This window comes from Schistocerca serialis, chromosome 3 (assembly GCF_023864345.2).
Source record: "Schistocerca serialis cubense isolate TAMUIC-IGC-003099 chromosome 3, iqSchSeri2.2, whole genome shotgun sequence".
Lineage (NCBI taxonomy): Eukaryota > Metazoa > Arthropoda > Insecta > Orthoptera > Acrididae > Schistocerca > Schistocerca serialis.
Window position 1 is genome coordinate 400,163,005 of NC_064640.1, and position 20,136 is coordinate 400,183,140.

Consider the following 20,136-nt stretch of genomic DNA (forward strand, 5'->3'; position numbering starts at 1 on the left):
GTAAGATTAAGTCATTGTTGTAAACTGTAAGTTGTTCATGTTAATTGAAAACTGGATATTTATCTCCTACCTTTGGTTCCTTACCACAATGTTCTCAGTTTATGGTTCACTAAAATGTTTATACTTTTGATCCTAAGGGTTTGGGATACTATGTATTATCTGGCCTTTCCTTATTATTAAGTTTTAACAGCATTATGATTATGCTTTTAAATTTGGGGCACACTATGTTTTCAGTTTCTAAACCATAGCAACAGAAATAAATGTAGCTTTATTTTTGGCGTATAATTGGCACTTCGACTTGATGAAACTGTGAGAATATGTAATATCCATGTATTAAGTTACATATCTATATGTATGTATACATAGTTTCTTTACTTATTTCAGCTGAAATTTGTGCAAGACTCTTTCCCTCAAGAAGATGGAAAGCTCTTGATAATGTGTCTTGGAGCTACTTCTGGATTAGGCAGATTAATTTTTGGAAAGATTGCAGACATTCCAAAAGTCAATCGAATATTTCTACAACAAGTAAGTATAAGGAAAAAAAGTACAAATAGCTTCCATACAGTAATTAGTTTTTCATAACAATGACTGGTATCTATCAATGAATTTATAGCTGTTACATTAACTTCTACAAGTTTTCTTTTTTGTCATGTCAAGAAATCATAACCACTTCATTGGCTCATGGGTGTCATGTCGGATAATGATATGGAAGCTGCAAATTATTTCAAGGAGACAGCTGCTTGTCATCTTTAGGTGCTTACTGACATGTTGGCTTTTTTGTTGTTTCTTTTTATTGTGTGAGTGGTGTGGGGGTGGAGGTGTGTGTAGAGCCTTATCACCTTTTGTAATTTTGCTGCCTTTGTGTTAGGTAAGGGAGAGGTTTCAGACTTTATTTATTGCTCTTTATTTACAGGTGTTGAGCATACAAAGGGGTCCTTTTGTCTATAGGGATGGTGGACACACTTTAATTTAATTTAATTTTATTACTTGTTTAATAACTTTTTATTGTGATTTATACTTGAATGGAGGTTATTTAGTGTCTTGCAGGTGCAACTCCATCGTCTGCCAGTGTGGATTATGTCACTTTATACTGGTGCCATCATTGGGGAAGGATTGCGCCTACTGTTGCTAATTGATGCATGGTGTGACATAGTGAGACGATCTTGTCAAACAGCTTTTGGGCCTTTTCCAACACTTTTTGGCGCAGGTATTTTTTATGTAGTGCACCATGGAGTTCCTTTGTCCTTACCCTCCAGTATTCTCTGAATGTCCATTGGAGACATTTGTTTTGTATGAATTGTATCTCCTTGAAATGGGTGTCACATGTTGTGCCCCATGAAGTCACTCCATAGAGCAGCATGGGCTTGGTATAGTCTCATCTTTGTGGCAACATTCAGATCCTTACTCCTGAAGAAGTGATTGCGAGGTCTCCACTTTCTTAGTTTGGGTTTCTTCTTTTCTGGGATGTGATGGGTGAAGTGTAGTTTCCTGTCCAGGTAAATGCCTAGCTAATGTACCACAGGTGACTGAAGAACAAGTTGGTTTCTGATGTGTAGCATTGTATGGATGATCAGTAGGCATTTTGTGAAACTAATGGCCACTGTTTTATCCAGCTCATGGTGATCTTGTGTAGTTGTGCCCATCGCTCCATGAGATCCAGTTGTCATTACAACCTCACAATGCGTTGATCTAATTTTCTGTCTCTTGTTAAAAATGCAGTATTGTTAGAATAGAGGCCAACTGACACATGTGGAACTGTAGGTATCTCATTGATATAGATGTTGAAAAGTGCTAGCGAGATTATAGATCCCTGTGGAATACCAGCATGGACTGGTTTCTCGACAGCATTTTTGTCATCAATGCACAGCTACACTTTCCTGTCTTGAACGAAATTACCAAATAGTTTTACATACCAATCGTTTATGGTGGTGCTTTGGTTCAGATTGACAATTAGGTTTTGAGGTCCAAGAACACTCTAGTTGTGGAATATCGTGTATTAAAGTTGCCTTGTATCGTTTCGGTAATTTGGAGGAGTTGAAGTTCGATGAAGAGTTTACTTTGGAATCCAAACGGTTCTGGTCGGATCATGTTCTCCAGTATCATAGTGTCTTGTAGTCTTTTGAGTAATACCGATTCTAGGCACTTCCCCAACGTTGATAGAAGATTGATAGGCCAATAATTGTTCAAAAGGGAGAGATCCTTCCTGGGTGGTAGCATTGGCACCACCCCCACCATCCTCCGTGCCTCTGGGAGGTATCCATGGTGAAGATATGTGTTAAAAATTCTTGTGGTTAGGACCAGAGGGTTCCTTGGAAGATGTTTTAATTCTTCATTGGTGTCCCAGCGAGTTGTTGGCCGTTTTATGGATGAGTTCTTAAATTTCCGCTGGAGTGGCAAACTGTGGTCAGAAATGTCTTGGTGCATTCTGGAAGATTATAAGGGCTGTCCAGATCTTGTCCTCATAGCATAGGACTTCATCATCTTGTGCCGGTCGAGGTGGAGTTGTCATCCGCTGCTGATATGCGTCGGCATACTGTTCCATTTATGTCAGTGGGTCGTATATCAGGCCGTCTGAACAATGTACTGCTCTTTTTGGTGGTTTTTGGTGACACAGGTCCTTCATCACTTGCCACTCGTCACGCGTTCGTACCAAGAAGTCAGACATCTTGGCTTCCCAGACTTCCTGACGCCATTCTGTGACATATTTATGGAGTTCCCTGTTCAGCTCGTACGTCTGTCTTCTATCTTCTATTTCTAAAGTGAAGCCAACGACTCCAGAAATAATTCCGTTATGTTTTGATGGCTTGAAGACGTGGGAGAAACGCCTCAAAGTTGAAATGTGGTTAAGAAACTCATGTTGTTGACTGGCATTTCGTGCTTTGGATTTTGGCTATTAACATCTTTACCGCTGTGTTGATAATTACCCTTGATGAGACGTCTTGTGCTGGCTAACTTTGTTGTCCCGAAAACACTGAACATGTGGCTGGTCGGTCTGCCTTGTGTTAAGTGGCCGCAGTGGGATATGTGTCCTCTCAGTATTCGTATTACTGGCTTGTGATCTGACGATAAGTAATTATCAACCGGAGTTGGAGGTTGACGTTGAAATTATTGAGAACCACTATATCAAGGACGTTTGATTGCTGGTGGATAAAAGGGGGCACTCTTGTGGGGTCTGTCGGAACGATCACAGTAATGTTTAGGTCCTCTTCTAGACCGAATAATTGCTGACCCTTTGGATTTGTTTTTCTCGCGTTCCAAGCAGTGTGCTTACTGTTGAGATCACCTGCCAGCAGTACCCCGTCGAAACGATCGAAGAGTCATGTAGGTCTTCAAGTAATAAGTGTCTGTTTGGACCAAGATATGCAGTAACACACATGATGTTTCCTCTGGCTGCTGTGATGGTAGCTCCGAATTATCGTACCCATGGAAGTTGTTTCTGGTGATGACGTATTTCTTTTTTGACTAAGATGGCGGTCCTACCTCCTCTTTTACTGGCCCGATCGGTATGGTACACATGCATGATCTGTATGCAGAACTGTGTCGGCTTCTTTAGACACGTCTCTGAAACGAGCGCGTCAGTCCTGTGGCTTGTCAGGAAGTCCGTTAGTTCTGTCTTCTTTGTGTTGATACAATTCGCGTTCCGTATGTAGATCTTGAGGTGCATTGTAGGGCGTCTGTGGTCCATTCTAGGGCGAAATGAATGATTTCATAAGTTTGTCTACTGGTGAAAGAACGAAAGAACGTTGTTCAGTTTTTGATATAGTGAGGTCAGTAACGAGACGATACACACAATGGCTGGTGTGATGGGATCCTTGGCGAACGTCGCTGGTTCTCCAGTGGGTAATAAAAGACGTGGGTCCATCACGTCGCTGTAAGTCCTTGAATGTTGTCGTCGCGTATCATACAGAGATGTTGTCGCTGGATGTTGTGTTGCTCTTCCTGCCTGGCTTTTTTTGAAGACAAAGGTCTTTTGCCATGGTGGCTGATTGGCTGGCTTCACTTTATACATCCTCACAATCGCTCGGTATGTTTCGCACCCGTGGTAGGTTGCAGGATGATCCTTTCCGCAGTTGGCGCATGTAGGTTTCTCTGTTTTTGGTACTTGGCCGCTCGCCGATTTATGATGGCCGCCACATCGGACACATCTCGGTGCGAGGCAGCAGTAATTGGCTGTGTGTTCCCACTGTCGGCATAGTTTGAACTGGACTGGACCGTCCTTGGACTTGTAGCTTTCTACACGCACTCTCGTGTGGAGGAGACATTTCTCTCTTGTGGTACTTCCTGTACATCGATGACGTTGTAGCATTTTTCTCGTAATACTTTGAGCACTTCTTTCTCAGGAATCTGTTCTGGTAGGCGTTTAATTACGACTTTGAGCTCTTTATCCTCCGGAGGTTGGTGAGTAAAAAAATGGATGTTGTGGTTGGCGAAAAAGTACATAGCCTTTTGCTGGTGTGTGAACGTGTCGAAATGGTATTTTAATCAGTACCACTGATAAATGACATTCAGACCACGGTCGAGAAGCGAGCTAAGAGCCTTGGTGAGTTCAAGGTAACCCTGTGTCTGGTAAATGGTCACCAGTGGTACCATGGGTGGTTTGAGGTGGTTAGTTTCTCGTCTTTTAGTCGCTGCTGGCCCTTAAGGTTCTTTGGACCCTCTAGGTGGTGCCTCTGGTAGCGCAATCGCTTGATATCTGTTGGTCATCACTATTTCGTCAATGCGTCGTTTGCGTGGGTTGTATAGTTCTTCTGCACTCTTCCTGTGGTGCCTCTTACACTGGACGGTGGTAAAGTCGTCCTCTTCTTCCCGGAAGCATGTACCATCGTCGTAAGAAAACCGTTGGTACATCTCTACTTATTCTGTTGTGAGTGATTGGCAATTGTCATCAGGGAACGGTTCCTCATCCAGCTGCTCTTATAAGGAGCTAATGGGTGGCACAGAATATGGTTTCGAAGTGGAGCTGTGCAGTTTCCTTCGGCGGATGGCACCGAGGCCACTTCTATCCTCTGTCGTGGAGTCCATTCTGTTGTCGTTTTCGGGTTGTGTCGTGTTGTCTTCCACCTCGTGGAGGCTTAAATCGACGAAGCTGCGGCTAGCAGCTGATCTGTCTACTCGTCCGCGTCGGTCGCAGGTTGTTTCTCTGGTATTGTTATTATGTTGCTGATGAGAACTATCGCCGGCCGGTGTGGCCGAGCGGTTCTAGACGCTTCAGTCTGGAACCGCACGACCACTACGGGTGCAGGTTCGAATCCTGCCACGGGCTTGGATGTGTGTGATGTCGTTAGGTTAGTTAGGTTTAAGTAGTTCTAAGTTCTAGGGGACTGATGACCTCAGATGTTAAGTCCCATAGTGCTCAGAGCCATTTGAACCATTTTGAACTATCCTTAAGACACCACTGGTGGCCATAGGTGAGTGTATTGTTGGCCTCTCAAAGACCATAGTCGTTGCTGGGGTTACCACATTCGATGGTCCTTCGTCCTCTGCTCTGGTAGTTGTAAGGGGAGCGGCCAAATAGGCAGACGGTGCAGCAAGCCGAGCCGACCTGCGATCTACAGACTCCTGCGTGACCGAGGCAGCTGCCTCAGCTACACGCGTTCAGCTGTCTTTCATCTGCGGCATTGCGAAATCGATGTCTGTGACGAGGTGCTGTTTTTTTTCCTTTATTGTACTTTCATGCCCCTGCCCTACATGGGCAGGGGAGGGCTGGCAGCGGCACAACCCGCAGCTCTTCAGCCAAGTGGAATTACAAAAAATATAAATGAGAATTTATACATAAGTAGGGGTGGAAAAAGGGGAATATAAGAACACAGTAAACGGAGACAATGGAAGTTAATATATACACTAACATAGGGACGTTTCCTGGTCACAGTTAAATAGTCGACATAGTTAAAATAACACAGTTGACGATTTTGTGGCACTTAAAATACACTGGAGTCACACACATAAGTTAAATGTCGGCTGCAGTATAAAAACACATAGAGCGAGAGACGCTTAAAAAACCATTGTAAGTGACGGTGCACACACGAAGAATAAAAACTGCTGGTAGGGACCTGCCGAGGGGCGGGAGGCCTGAGAGGAAGGAAAAAGAAGGGAGAGGAAGGTGCAGTGAGGGGGGGGGGGGGGCTGGAGAGGGTGCGAAGAAAAGAAAAAGAGGGGGCGGCGGCGCACCAAGAGGCAGGAGACGGGCGGGGTGGGAGATGAAGAGGGAAGGTAGGTCAGGAGGGAGTGCAGAAACACAGAACAAGGGCATGGGAAAGGGGGGGCAGAGGAGGCAGGAAAACCATTCACAGAAGGGAAGAGGAAGGGAGAGGGAGCCCTGAGGAGGAGGAGGGGGAAAGGGGCGGTGAGATTTGGTACGAAGGGTAGATATCAGGGCAAAGCTCATCATCCGGGAGAGGTAGGTGATGGAAGTTGTGTTGGGAAAGGAGGTGGAGGGTGTGGAGATGGAGAGAGGATGGGACACAACGGTAAAGGCATGGCAATGGGCTAGGGATGGAGAGCAAGGGAACACCAGGGGGTGGGGGGGGGGGGATCGAGTTGGTGGACGATCTACAGAGTGTGGATGTGTTCGAGGAAAAGAAGAAGATGGGGGTAGGAGATGAGGTCGTTGAGGATTCACATGGAGGGTGGAAGGTGGATACGGAAGGCGAGGCAGTGTGCATGACGTTCTAGGATTTGGAGGGCTTTACAGAATCTGGGAAGGGAGGAAATCCAAGTGATGCTGACATAATAAAGGGTGGGGTGGATCAAGGATTTGTAGGTATGAAGGATGGTGGAAGGGGGCAGTCCCTATGTCCGGCTAGACAGGAATTTCAGGAGGTGGAGTCTATTGTGAGCTTTGTGTTGGATCATAGGGAGATGGGGAATCCAGGAGAGGTGACGAATGAGGGTGAGGCCAAGGTATTTCAGGGTAGGAATGAGGTGGATAAGACGACCATAAATGGTGAAGTAAAAATCGTGCAGCTGGAAGGAGTGGGTGGTAGAACCTATGATGACTGCCTGGGTCTTGGAAGGGTTGATGTGAAGGAGCCACTGGTTGCACCAAGTGGTGAACTGTTAAGGGTGGGTTTGAAGAGTATGTTGGGATCGTTGAAGAGTAAGGTAGGGGGCCAGGAAGACGGTGTCATCAGCAAATTGGAGGAAGTGAACAGGTGGGGGAGGTTTAGGCATATCGGCATTATACAGAAGGTAGAGGAGAGGGGAAAGGATGGAGAGTTGGGGCACGCTGGCAGTGGGATAGAAAGTACGGGAGTTGGAATTGTGGGTAGTGACATAGGAGGGACGATGGGAGAAGAAGGAAGCAATGAGATGGAAGAAATTGATGGGGAGAGCATAGGTCTGGAGTCTGATGAGGCACCCGGGATTTCAGACACGGTCATGGGACACAAAGATAGCAGAGTGACAGGATTTAAGTTGGAGGGGAAGAAGATTGGTAAGGTTAAGGGGCTGGTCGTTGGCTGACAAGGAAGGCCAGAAGCCACACTGGGTAAGGGGAAGGAGGTAGTGCTGGTTAAGGTTGTGATGAATACAGTGGAAGAGGATGGACTCAGAGACCTTACTGAACATGGAGGTGAGGCAGACTGGACAACAGGAACTGCCCTACCCCGCAGTACCCTCTCCTCCTTGGTGACCATCCCTTTCCTGACAACCTCAGTAAGGCCAACCACTTTTCCTCCCACTTATCCAATGTCTTTTCCATTCCAGATGATCCCCAATTTGATTATTCCCTCTTCCCCAACATCATCGAACATACAGATACCTCCACTCCTCCCCTTGCTCCTAGCTTCCAGTACTTGGGCCACACACCACCATCAGGACTTAACACTCCCATCACTACACAGGACATTGGCCTCACACTCTGCACTAAATGCAACACCGCTCCTGGCCATGACTGTGTTACCTACCACCATCTCAAGCACTGCCCTCACTCCTTCCTTGCAGCCCTTGGCACCCTCTACAATGTAATCGGTGCCACTGGCTTCTACCCTGACTTATGGAAAACCTCCTGTACCCTGATGTTCTCCAAACCCAACAAGCCTCCATCTGATGCCTCTTCCTATTGCCCTGTATGTCTCACTTCAGTCTTCAGCAAGCTCTTGGAATCCATCCTTACTTGGCACATCCATCACCACCCCCTATCGACACCACCTCCTCCCCAACACCCAATGTGGCTTTCGACCTTCCTTCTCTGCTGATGACCAACTCCTATGCCCCACTCATCTTCTCTCCCTCCAGCTTAACTCCCATCGCTCCGCCGTTTTTGTTTCTCTAGACCTCGAAAAGGCCTACAACTGTGTATGGCATCCTGTTCTCCTCTTTAAAACTCCAGACCTACACCCTTCCTATCAACTATGTCCATCTGATTGCCTCCTTCCTCTTCCGATGCCCCTCCTACATTACCATCCCTAAGGCCGATTCCCAACCCTTCTACCCCTCAGTGGGTGTGCCCTAGGGCTCTGTCCTCTCCCTACTTCATGTACATGGCAGATATGCCCCAACCCCCCTCCCTCTGGTCCACCTCCTGCAGTATGCCAATGACACCGACTTCCTTGCCCTCGCACCTACCCTTCAATGGTCCCAATGCCTTCTTCAGAATCACCTTTACCTTTTCGCCACATGGCACAACCAGTGGCTCCTCAAAACCAATCCTTCCAAGACCCAGGGAATCATTGTAGGTCATGCGAATCACTCCTTCTGGCTCCTTGCTTTTTCCCTTACCATCTGTACTTGTCCTGTCCGCCTCTTCCCCACCTTCACCTACCTTGGACTCACCATTGACCATCACCTCACCTGGATCCTTCATCTCTTCTCTATCCAATCCAAAGCCCACAACTGCCTCTGTCTCCTTAAACTCCTCTCTGGCTGGACATGGGGGTTGAACCCCTCTACCATCCTCTACACCTACATATCTTTAATCTGTCCCATTCTCTGTTATGCCAGTCCCACCTGGATATCTGCTCCCCCTCCTCCCCCCCCAAATTCTATAAGTCCCTCCAGATCCTCTAACGCCATGCACTCCACCACATCTTCCGTGTACGCCTTCCGTCCCCCATGCAGATCCTCTATGACCTGATTCCTTTCCCCCCATATGCTCCTTTTCCTCACACGTATCTGAGTCCTCTACACCTCCTGCTGACTTGATCCCCCCATCCCCTGGTTGCTCCTCTCCTCTCCAACCCCTGCCAGCTGCCGCACCTCCTCTGTTGTGTCCCCCTCCCCACCCACCACCTATACACACTTCATCTCCTTTCCCAAGGTGGCTTCCATAAACTCCCCCTCTCCGATGATGCCCTCTCTCCCTCCATTTATACCTCCTATCAACTCTGATCCTCACATCCCCCTCCCTCTGTCCTTTTCCTGGGCTCCCCCTTCCATCCTGTTTATCCCCACCTACACTCTCTTTGACTCCTTTCTCTCCCCCGATCCTTTTTCTTTCCCCTGCACTGCTTTCCCCACTCCATCTCACGTCCGCCTTGCCCCTCTTTTTTTCTGTGTCCTCACCCCCCATCGGTTCCCCCCGTTTTTTGCTTTTCCTCTCCTCCCTCCCTTCTTTTTTCCCCCTCATCTATCCGAGTCCCCCCCCCCCATCTGCATTTGTACTCTATCATGCAGTGTTTTCTGTGAGTGTCCAGTACTGTGTGTCTCCCTTTTTAAGTGATGCAAACAGAAACCAGAAACCGTGTTTTTCAATTGCGCCTGTTTAACTACTATGTGTTTTTAATCAGCATCGCCCACCCTTTGTGTTTTTTCTTCGCAAATTTTCACCATGTTCGTTTTAAGTAGTCACCGTTTTATCACCTGTTTTTATTGTTATATCTCCTCATTATGTTTTTTAACTTTATCTGTAGGCCGCAGAGTGGCGTATTACGCTGCTGCCGCCCCCCCCCCCCCCCTCTGGGGAGAAGAGAAATACAATAAAGAAAAAAATACAGTACGTCAGTAAGCATCTGAAGATGACAAAATTATCCGACGCAACACCCTGAATCAGTGGAGCAGTTGCTATGCTGGGCAGTCTCAAACAGCACAAATCATAACCATTTCATCTCCGAAGCGAGGTAACAGTGGGCTTGCACACTGAGAAGCCAGTGAAACAGACTTAGCATGTGGTAGTTGTGTAATTTGTCTGGCCTCAAACACCATTAAGTTAGAATATTAAACACTACAATGGTCATATCGATGGATACTGCAGGTTAACAAACACAAGCATTCATTGTAGTTATAACCGTCTTTTGTGTTCACTACTCTTGCCATGTTGAATTACATCACAATAGTGGAATGAGTGGTTGCACAAGTTTACATTTAACATCTCGTAGGAATATCTTCAAAACTTTTTGAGGGCATAGAGACAAATGGATGTCTTCTGGCATTGCAGCAGTATTCTCTATACAGTTAAGATGCTCATACAAAGTTAAACCTAAGTTCCTCATTATTTTCTGATATGATACTGGAATACTGCAAACCTAAATAGGAGGTACTGTAACTGTTCATACAATTCTGAACTTATCGATTTCTGATGGGATATTCAGATAACAAAAGTGGACCTACACTGACCCCCCATGGCACTCCTGAAGGAACATATTTCAAGAAAGATTTTTTATTCCTACAGACAACACATTGCTGTTTGTTTTTCAAGTTACTTCCAAGCCATTTCAGCGCACTATCTGAGAAAATTTGCAATTGCATTTTTCTGAGCAGTATATCAAAGTTGACAGAAACTTTGCTAAAGTCTAATAGTGTCAATATTATTGCCTGCGTACACTGTGGTGTTTACGAAAGCCGAAATGGTTCAAATGGCTCTGAGCACTATGGGACTAAACTTCTGAGGTCATCAGTCCCCTAGAACTTAGAACTATTTAAACCTAACTAACCTAAGGACAGCGCACACATCCATGCCCGAGGCAGGATTCGAACCTGCGAACGTAGCGGTCGCGCGGTTCCAGACTGTAGCGCGTAGAACCGCTCGATCACTATAGCCGACGAAAAAAAATGGCTCTGAGCACTATGGGACTTAACATCTATGGTCATCAGAACCCTAGAACTTAGAACTACTTAAACCTAACTAACCTAAGGACATCACACAACACCCAGTCATCACGAGGCAGAGAAAATCCCTGACCCCGCCGGGAATCGAAACCGGGCGCGGGAAGCGAGGACGCTACCGCACGACCACGAGCTGCGGACGGCCGACGAAAGCCGAACTGATATTTGTCACATAGTTTTAATTCGTGCGATGCTTAGTGATTTTGTCATGAATAATATGTGTCAGGGCTTTGAAAACAGCTGGTAAAGTGCTAATTGGCTGGTAATCACTAGGCAGTTGTGGGGTTTTGATTCTATGGATGGGCCACATTATGCTTCTTATCCAAGTGGTGACGTTTATTCCATTCACGAGAGAACAATTAAATGTATCAGTAAAGACATATACTAAGCTACTGTAGACATTCTTGATACGCTGGTACCGCTGGTGGCTATCACTACAGAAGAGATACTCAATATTGCTTTTTGTTTTTGGCTTGAAGCCAGTTTGCATATACGCGCCGACACCCCCACCATGCTTGTTTGGCCTGTCTGCCGCAAGGAGAGTATATCTTCGAAGATGAATCGATGCAAAGAATATGTGTGGTTTTATCAAGGTTTCAGACAAGTGGACTGCATGATAGTTAAGTTGGTGGAAGAGGAGGCTCACTTCGTTGGAATATATTTCATTCATTAGAAATCGAATATATCATTTAAAATAGATACTAAGCTATCAGCAACATTCTTGATCATGGTTATGCTGATACTGTTGTGGTCTGTCGCTTCACGATAGATTCTAATTGTTGTTTTTCTTGTAGGTATTTCTTATTACATGTTTTAGATGGATAGAGTCATGGTTAGTTATGTAGTTCGTGGTTTGTTATTGGTAATAGTTCTCTGAAGCGAGGGAGTTGAGAGATGCAGAGTAGAATTCACTCAGTTCGTCAGCTGAGACCTGAAAAGCAGTTTCTCATTTTGCTTTATTGACACCCAAGCTATGGAGATTCTTCGACAGTGTCACAGGTGCCGGCCGGTGTGGCCGTGCGGTTCTAAGCGCGTCAGTTTGGAACCGCGTGACCGCTACGATCGCAGGTTCGAATCCTGCCTCGGGCATGGATGTGTGTGATGTCCTTAGGTTAATTAGGTTTAAGTAGTTCTAAGTTCTAGTGGACTGATGACCTCAGTAGTTAAGTCCCATAGTGCTCAGAGCCATTTGAACCATTTTTTTTGTCACAGGTGCCGTGTCGCAGCATATAGGGGAATGAGAATGCCTGATTTTGGCATTGCAGACGAGTTGCTTTACCCTGTTTCATAGCTTTCTGTATACTCTGTAACACTCGGGTTTTGGATTTGCCCTGAAACGTCTATGAGTGCCATCCTTATGATTCATCACTTGATGCAATTTAGTAGTCAGCCATGGACCTGGAGGACTGTGGGCATAGGTGCATGTTTGTTGTAGAGAGTAGTAAATTTATTAGCAAGATCGTCCATTTTGCCGTCGATTATAGGCTCTCTAGATTATTTAATGCCATGAGACTTCTGAGCAATCAACTGTCAGAGCATAAAGATCAACATGTTTAATATCCCACCAAGTTATGTAATGCAATTTGAGCTTTGGGGGCAGCGCAGATTAGGCCAGGACAGGCCTGGAGGTGAAGCTTGACCTCTATCTCTTACTTTTTCAGTCTTTTTCATTGGGATTACATCTATAAGAGTGTAACTGTGTGCCGTATAGCGTGTGGGTTGTAATGGAAGAATGTTCAAGTGATTTTCAGGGCGTTCCTTGTGGTGTAGGGGAGTGGCTATGTATGTAAAAAACAGTATTCCTTTTGAGTCCATAGACCTATCACAGCACTGCACTGAACAGATATTTGACTGTTGTGCAGGGGCAGTTGAATGTAATGAAACTAAACTTCTAATTGTTGTTGTTTATAGGTTCCCTAACTGACTTCAGAGCATTTCTGCTCAAGCTAGAGAGGGCTCTTGATTCACTTTGTAGGAAGTTCCAGAAATGAGTTATATGTGGTGACTTCGATATAAATTTTGTGTATGATGGTGCAAGAAAAAGGATGTTGGTAGATCTCCTAAATTCATATGATCTCATGCAGACTGTTTTTTCCAGCTAGGCTGCAGGGCAACAGTAGCACAGCCATACACAATATTTTTATTCATTCTTCATTACTAGATGGGCTTTCTGTTAGTAAAAGGGTGAATAGCCTTTCATACCATGATGCACAAATTTTAACACTAAAACGCTTTTGTACTCAAACAAATGTCACATGGAATTACAAAATATGTAGGAAAGTTAATCCAACAGCAATAGAGAGTTTCTTAAACCTTGTCAAGGAATAAGAGTGGCAGGATGTTTGTAGTGCCGATAACATAGATGATAAATATAATGCTTTCCTTAACACATTTCTCATACTCTATGAGAGTTTCTTTCCATTACAACGTTCTAAATGGGATACTAGCAGTAATAGGCAGCCCAGGATGCTGACTAGTGGGGTAAGGATATCATGTAGAACAAAGTGGGAATTATATCAAAATGTTAGAAGTAGTCACAATTATGCTGCAGTAGCCCATTACAAACAGTATTTTAAGGTGCTTAAAATGTTGTTAGGAAGGCAAAGAGTATGTGGGATGCAAAGAGAATAGCTAATTCACAGGATTAAATTAAAACCATATGTCAGTTGTAAAGGAACTGTCTGGTCAGCAGCTCAAGGTCCACAATATAAAGTCAGTTCACAGTAAAAATATTTCTTTTACTGATAAATCTGATATACGAGGGCAGTTCAATAAGTAATTCAACACATTTTTTTTCTGAAACAGGGGTTGTTTTATTCAGCACTGAAATACACCAGGTTATTCCCCAATCTTTTAGCTACACAACACTATTTTTCAACGTAATCTCAATTCAATGTTACGGCCTTATGCCACCTTGAAATGAGGGCCTGTATGCCTGCATGGTACCATTCCACTGGTCGATGTCGGAGCCAACGTCGTACTGCATCAATAACTTCTTCATCATCCGCGTAGTGCCTCCCACGGATTGCGTCCTTCATTGGGCCAAACATATGGAAATCCGACGGTGCGAGATCGGGGCTGTAGGGTGCATGAGGAAGAACAGTCCACTGAAGTTTTGTGAGCTCCTCTCGGGTGTGAAGACTTGTGTGAGGTCTTGCGTTGTCATGAAGAAGGAGAAGTTCGTTTAGATTTTTGTGCCTACGAACACGCTGAAGTCGTTTCTTCAATTTCTGAAGAGTAGCACAATACACTTCAGAGTTGATCGTTTGACCATGGGGAAGGACATCGAACAGAATAACCCTTCCGCGTCCCAGAAGACTGTAACCATGACTTTACCGGCTGAGGGTATGGCTTTAAACTTTTTCTTGGTAGGGGAGTGGGTGTGGCGCCACTCCATTGATTGCCGTTTTGTTTCAGGTTCGAAGTGATGAACCCATGTTTCATCGCCTGTAACAATCTTTGACAAGAAATTGTCACCCTCAGCTACATGACGAGCAAGCAATTCCGCACAGATGGTTCTCCTTTGCTCTTTATGGTGTTCGGTTAGACAACGAGGGACCCAGCGGGAACAAACCTTTGAATATCCCAACTGGTGAACAATTGTGACAGCACTACCAACAGAGATGTCAAGTTGAGCACTGAGTTGTTTGATGGTGATCCGTCGATCATCTCGAACGAGTGTGTTCGCACGATCCGCCATTGCAGGAGTCACAGCTGTGCACGGCCGGCCCGCACGCGGGAGATCAGACAGTCTTGCTTGACCTTGCGGCGATGATGACACACGCTTTGCCCAACGACTCACCGTGCTTTTGTCCACTGCCAGATCACCGTAGACATTCTGCAAGCGCCTATGAATATCTGAGATGCCCTGGTTTTCCGCCAAAAGAAACTCGATCACTGCCCGTTGTTTGCAACGCACATCCGTTACAGACGCCATTTAAACAGCTCCGTACAGCGCTGCCACCTGTCGGAAGTCAATGAAACTGTACGAGACGAAGCGGGAATGTTTGAAAATATTCCACAAGAAATTTCCGGTTTTTTCAACCAAAATTGGCCGAGAAAAAAAATGTGTTGCATTACTTATTGAACTGCCCTCGTATGTACAGTATTTAACAATCATTTTCTGAGGGTTGCTGGTGAACAAATAAAAATTCAGCTTCTACAGGGAATCATATAACTCTCTTGCCAAATGCCTGTCTGAGATTGATGCCTGAAATACTTGTCTGTGATACATACAAGGAGGAGATTGAGTCAATAATTAAATCACTGAAGACTAAGGACTCCCATGGTTATGATGGAGTGCCTAGCAGAATATTAAACTACTATGCTGTACATGTTAGCCCTGTATTTAGCCATGTTTGTAATTTTTCCTTTAGGAATGGTCAGTTTCATGAACGATTAAAATACCCAGTAGTAAAGCCGCTTTATAAAAGGGGAGAAAGGGATAATGTAGACAATTTTAAACCTATTTCTATGCCATCAGTGTTTTCTAAAGTTGTTGAAAAGGCTGTGTATGTAAGGATAATTGATCATTTTATATCAAACGATTTGCTATCAAATGTACATTTCGGCTTTAGAAGTCGCTTAACAACTGAAAATGGTATATTCTCTTTTCTCTGTGAGGTACTGGATGGGTTAAACAAAAGGTTTAGAACGCTAGGCATATTATTTGATTTAATTATGGCATTTGATTGTGTTGATCACAAAATATTGCTCCATAAGTTGGACTATTACAGAATAGGGGAGTAGCTCACAATTGGTTCACCTCTTAATTTAGTAACAGACAGCAAAAGGTCACTATTCACAATGTTGGGAATAGCTGTGATGTGGGGTCTGAGTGGCATACAGTCAAGTGTGTGGTGCCCCAGGGATCAGTGTTGGGTCCACTCCTGTTCCTTATTTATATAAATGATATGCCCTCTAGCATTATGGATAACTCTAAAATATTTCTTTTTGTTGATGACACTAGATTGGTAGTAAAGGATGTTGTGTTCAACACTGGCCTGGTTTGAAATAGTGCAGTTCATGACCTAAGTTCATGGCTTGTGGAAAATAAACTAACGCTAAATCACAGTAAGTCTCAGTTTTTACAGTTTCTAACCCACAATTCAACAAAACCTGAGGTTTTAATTTCACAGAATGGGCTTATGATTAGTGAAATTGAACAGTTCCAATTTCTAGTTGTTCAGATAGATAGTAAACTGTCGTGTAAAGCCCATGTTCAGGATCTTGTTCAGAGACTTAATGCTGCCATTTTTACTAATCGAACGGTATCTGATGTGAGTGATTGTTCGACATGAAAATTAGTCTACTTTGCTTATTTTCCTTCGCTTATGTCATATGGCATTATATTTTGGGGTAAGTCTTCCCATTCTAAAAGGATATTTTTGACTCAGAAGTGGGCGGTTCGGGCAATAAGTGGTGTATGTCCACGAACCTCTTATCAAGCTCTGTTCACGAGTCTGGTTGTTTTGACATTGACCTCTCAATATATATATTCCTTACTGTCATTCCTTGTTAGCAACATTCGCTTATTGCCAAGAATAATCAGCTTTCACTCAATTAATACTCGGCAGAAATTAAACCTGCCTTTGGGTCGGACTTCCTTAACTCTTGTGCAGAAAGGGTATGCGGTATACTGCTGCATCCATTTTCAATAAGCTACCACTCGATTTCAAAAATCTTAACAGTAATCCACGCGCTTTCAAAACGAAACTGAAGAGTTTCCTAATGGGTCACTCTGTGAGGAGTTCCTTGAAAAAAGAAGCTGATTCTTGTTGTATTGTTGATTGCGTTTACTTAAACTTATGGATTGACTTTTTTCGGGTTCATAAACAATTTCTTTTCATCTGTTATTACTTTTATGTCGTAATTTCATGTACTGACGCGTTCCATGACCTTGGAGTTTTGCTCCTGCGTAACTTGACGTGTAAATAAAAATAAAAAATTACAGTTAAACAGATTCTTAGGTTAATTATGGAGGCAGTGTCTCTTAGCAAAGTCTCTACTCATGTCTTCCATTATGATGACGTGTTCATATTGACACTGAGCTGAATGTAATTGTGGCTGAAAGGAAGTCGTTGAGCTGACATTAATGACATGTAAATTGCACCAGTTAAGCATTTCCGATTTTGTACACACATTTCAGTGAACATAAATTCAGCCCGTTATTCTGCAGTAGGATCTATGATCAATTTATACACATGAGCCACCGACCTCACCATGCTTATCTGGCCTGTCTGCCCTTAAAAATGTATATCCTGGAAGATCAAGATATACAGAGAATATGCGTGGGTTTAGCCATGTTTCAGACAAGGAGATTACGGGATAGTTAAGTTGGTGGAAGAGGAGGCTCAGTTCCTCATACTGTGTAGATAAGGACTGGATGTTGCAGTGCACTATTGACAAGTGTGACGTATTTTGCTGAGCGGTATCGAATAGGAAGGAGCTTGACTCGTTCCTCCCTTTCTCCGCCCTGGCCTGTGGCAAGAGGCAGTAGCTGACGTGTCCGGGAGATGGCATTCCTTAGGAGTGGCCAAGATTTTGCATGCTCTAATGGGACGCAGTCTTTCGCCCCCTCTGTTCAATCAGTACATTGAAGAAACAATGACGGACATTAAAGAAAGGTTCAAGGGTGGGATTAAAATCCCAGGGTGAAAGTACATCAGTGGTAAGATTCGCTGATGTTGTTGCTGTCCTCAGGGAAAGAGAAGTAGCATTTGAGGATCTGTTGAATGGAACAAACAGTCTAATGAGAATAGAATATGGCTTGAGAGTAAACTGGAAAAAGGCGAAAGTAGTGACAAATAGCAGAAATGTGAATAGTGAGAAACTCAACATCAAAATTGGTGGTCATGAAGTAGACGAAATTAAAGAACTGTGCTATCTCGGAGGCAAAATAACCGTTGATGGATGAAGCAAAGAGGGCATTCCTGGCCAAGAGAAGTCTTCTGGTGTCAAAAATAGGCCTTAATTTGAGGAAGAAATTTCTAAGCTTGTACGTTTGGAGCTCATCATTGTATGGTAGTGAATCATGAACAGTGGGAAAATCTTAGCAGAAGAGAATGGAAGTGCTTGAGATGTGCTGCTACAGAAGAATGTTAAAAAGCAGGTGGACTGATAAGATAAGGAATGTGGTGGTCCTCCTCGGAATCAGCGAAGAAAAAAACATATGGGAAACACTGACAAGGAGAAGGGACAGGATCGCCGGCCGCGGTGGTCTAGCGGTTCTAGGCACTCAGTCCGGAGCCGCGCGACTGCTACGGTCGCAGGTTCGAATCCTGCCTCGGGCGTAGATGTGTGTGATGTCCTTAGGTTAGTTAGGTTTAAGTAGTTCTAAGTTCTAGGGGACTGATGACCATAGATGTTAAGTCCCATAGTGCTCAGAGGCATTTGAACCATTTAGAAGGGACAGGATAATAGGACATGTGTTACGCCATTAGCGAACAGCCTCCATGATATTAGAAGGACTTATAGAGGATAGAAGCTGCAGGGACAGACAGAGCAAACAGTTGCGGACGGTTTATCGTCTGTCTTGAAGGATGAAATGTAATTAGTGTCTTCTGCTGTTCAGAGGAGAAAGAAAAAGAGGGACGATTTACAAGGCCAATGCCGCCAGCAGAGAAAAGTAACTTTAATAACTACAAGACTTACGTAGAAAGCTACAATTAAATTATAAATTACTATAATGACATTGACCGTGATTTTTGTTACTGACAATTAAAGAAACGACGAAAAAGGTAATAACTGCAGAGCTACTATTCCACACAGGTAGAGAATTTTTGGGCAAAGAAAAAACTAGTTTTAGCAGTAATTAAAATTAAGTAATAGCTGCATTTACAGATACAAAGATAATTACAGAATTAATACAATTACAAGAACAAACAGGTGAGGGTACAAATTTCCCTTTCAGACCCACTGGCTGCAATTTTGTGTGTTAAATTCTACTGTCTCTATGTTGGATCAGAAATATTTTGCCCCAGTGAAGACCTCGTGTACACATTTGTGAATGCTTAATTTTCTTATCATGTACAAGTGCTGCCACCTGTTGGGCTTCACTATAAAAATGTCAACAAGTCAGTGTTGAAGTACGCAGTAGCTTTGGACCACTCGAATATACGAAGTGGTTGGTTAATTGGATTCCACCTTATGTACGAATATTATTATTGTTATTGCTGTATCCTGCTACTGGTGCGTCTGAGTGTGAGTGCGCCGAGTTTAGTGTCGCCAGGTGTGTGCACTTAAACACCAACTGTATCAGTGCAGGCCGGCCACTGGAGGCCGCGTGTACGAAGTGTGTACGAGGCACAGCCTCCGCCGCGCCGTCTACCGCCGACTAGCGTCTATATATGGACGGAGCAGCGGTGACTCGCTCACTATGTTCTTTCAGTTTGTACCGTCCACATCAGTTATTCTGTGTATCGGTTGTGTTGTACCTTCTGTTTGATTCTTTTGTCTTGTTACGTGTGGAGTCACGAGAGGTTTATTTCCGTGATTGTTCAGAGATTTATGAATAAAGCCATATTTGTGTTACTTCGATCGGTTTCCGTGTATTACTTGGTTACTACAGTTACGCTGCATGGTAATTACTGAATGACTAGTTTATTTATTACAACAGTGAATATTTCAAAATTAGTTATTTTAGTCCATAAAAAGAAGCCAAGTGTACAAAGTAGCCAGCCAGTGTGGCCGAGCGGTTCTAGGCGCTTCAGTCTGGGACTGCGCGGCCGCTACGGTCCCAGGTTCGAATCCTGCCTCGGGCATGGATGTGTGTGATGTCCTTACGTTAGTTAGTTTTGTGTTGTTCTAAGTTCTAGGGGACTGATGACCTCAGATGTTAAGTCCCATAGTGCTCAGAGCCATTTGAACAATTTTTTTGTACAAAGTACATTTTGAAAATGGGTACATATTTCTGTATAAATCTTGCATCTAAAATCATTTAAAAAATCACCTAAAGGCACTACAGCATGAAACAAATGTTTTCTTCCTCCATAAAAATATCAGGTCTGAAAGGGATATAAAGATAAATACAGAGTTAGCAAAATTACAAGAGAGTATTTTAGAATATAAAGGATGTTACGCTGGGTTAGTACTACA

General features: G+C 44.0%; 1 protein-coding gene across 1 annotated transcript in view; it reads left to right on the top strand.

Moving 5' to 3' along the window:
- LOC126470257 (monocarboxylate transporter 10) overlaps positions 1–20,136 on the top strand; it is a 466,478-nt gene that overhangs the window by 389,206 nt on the left and 57,136 nt on the right. The window contains exon 4 of the mRNA XM_050097984.1: positions 385–525. Coding sequence (XP_049953941.1) covers positions 385–525 — 141 coding nt within the window. The remainder of the gene's footprint in view (positions 1–384; positions 526–20,136) is intronic.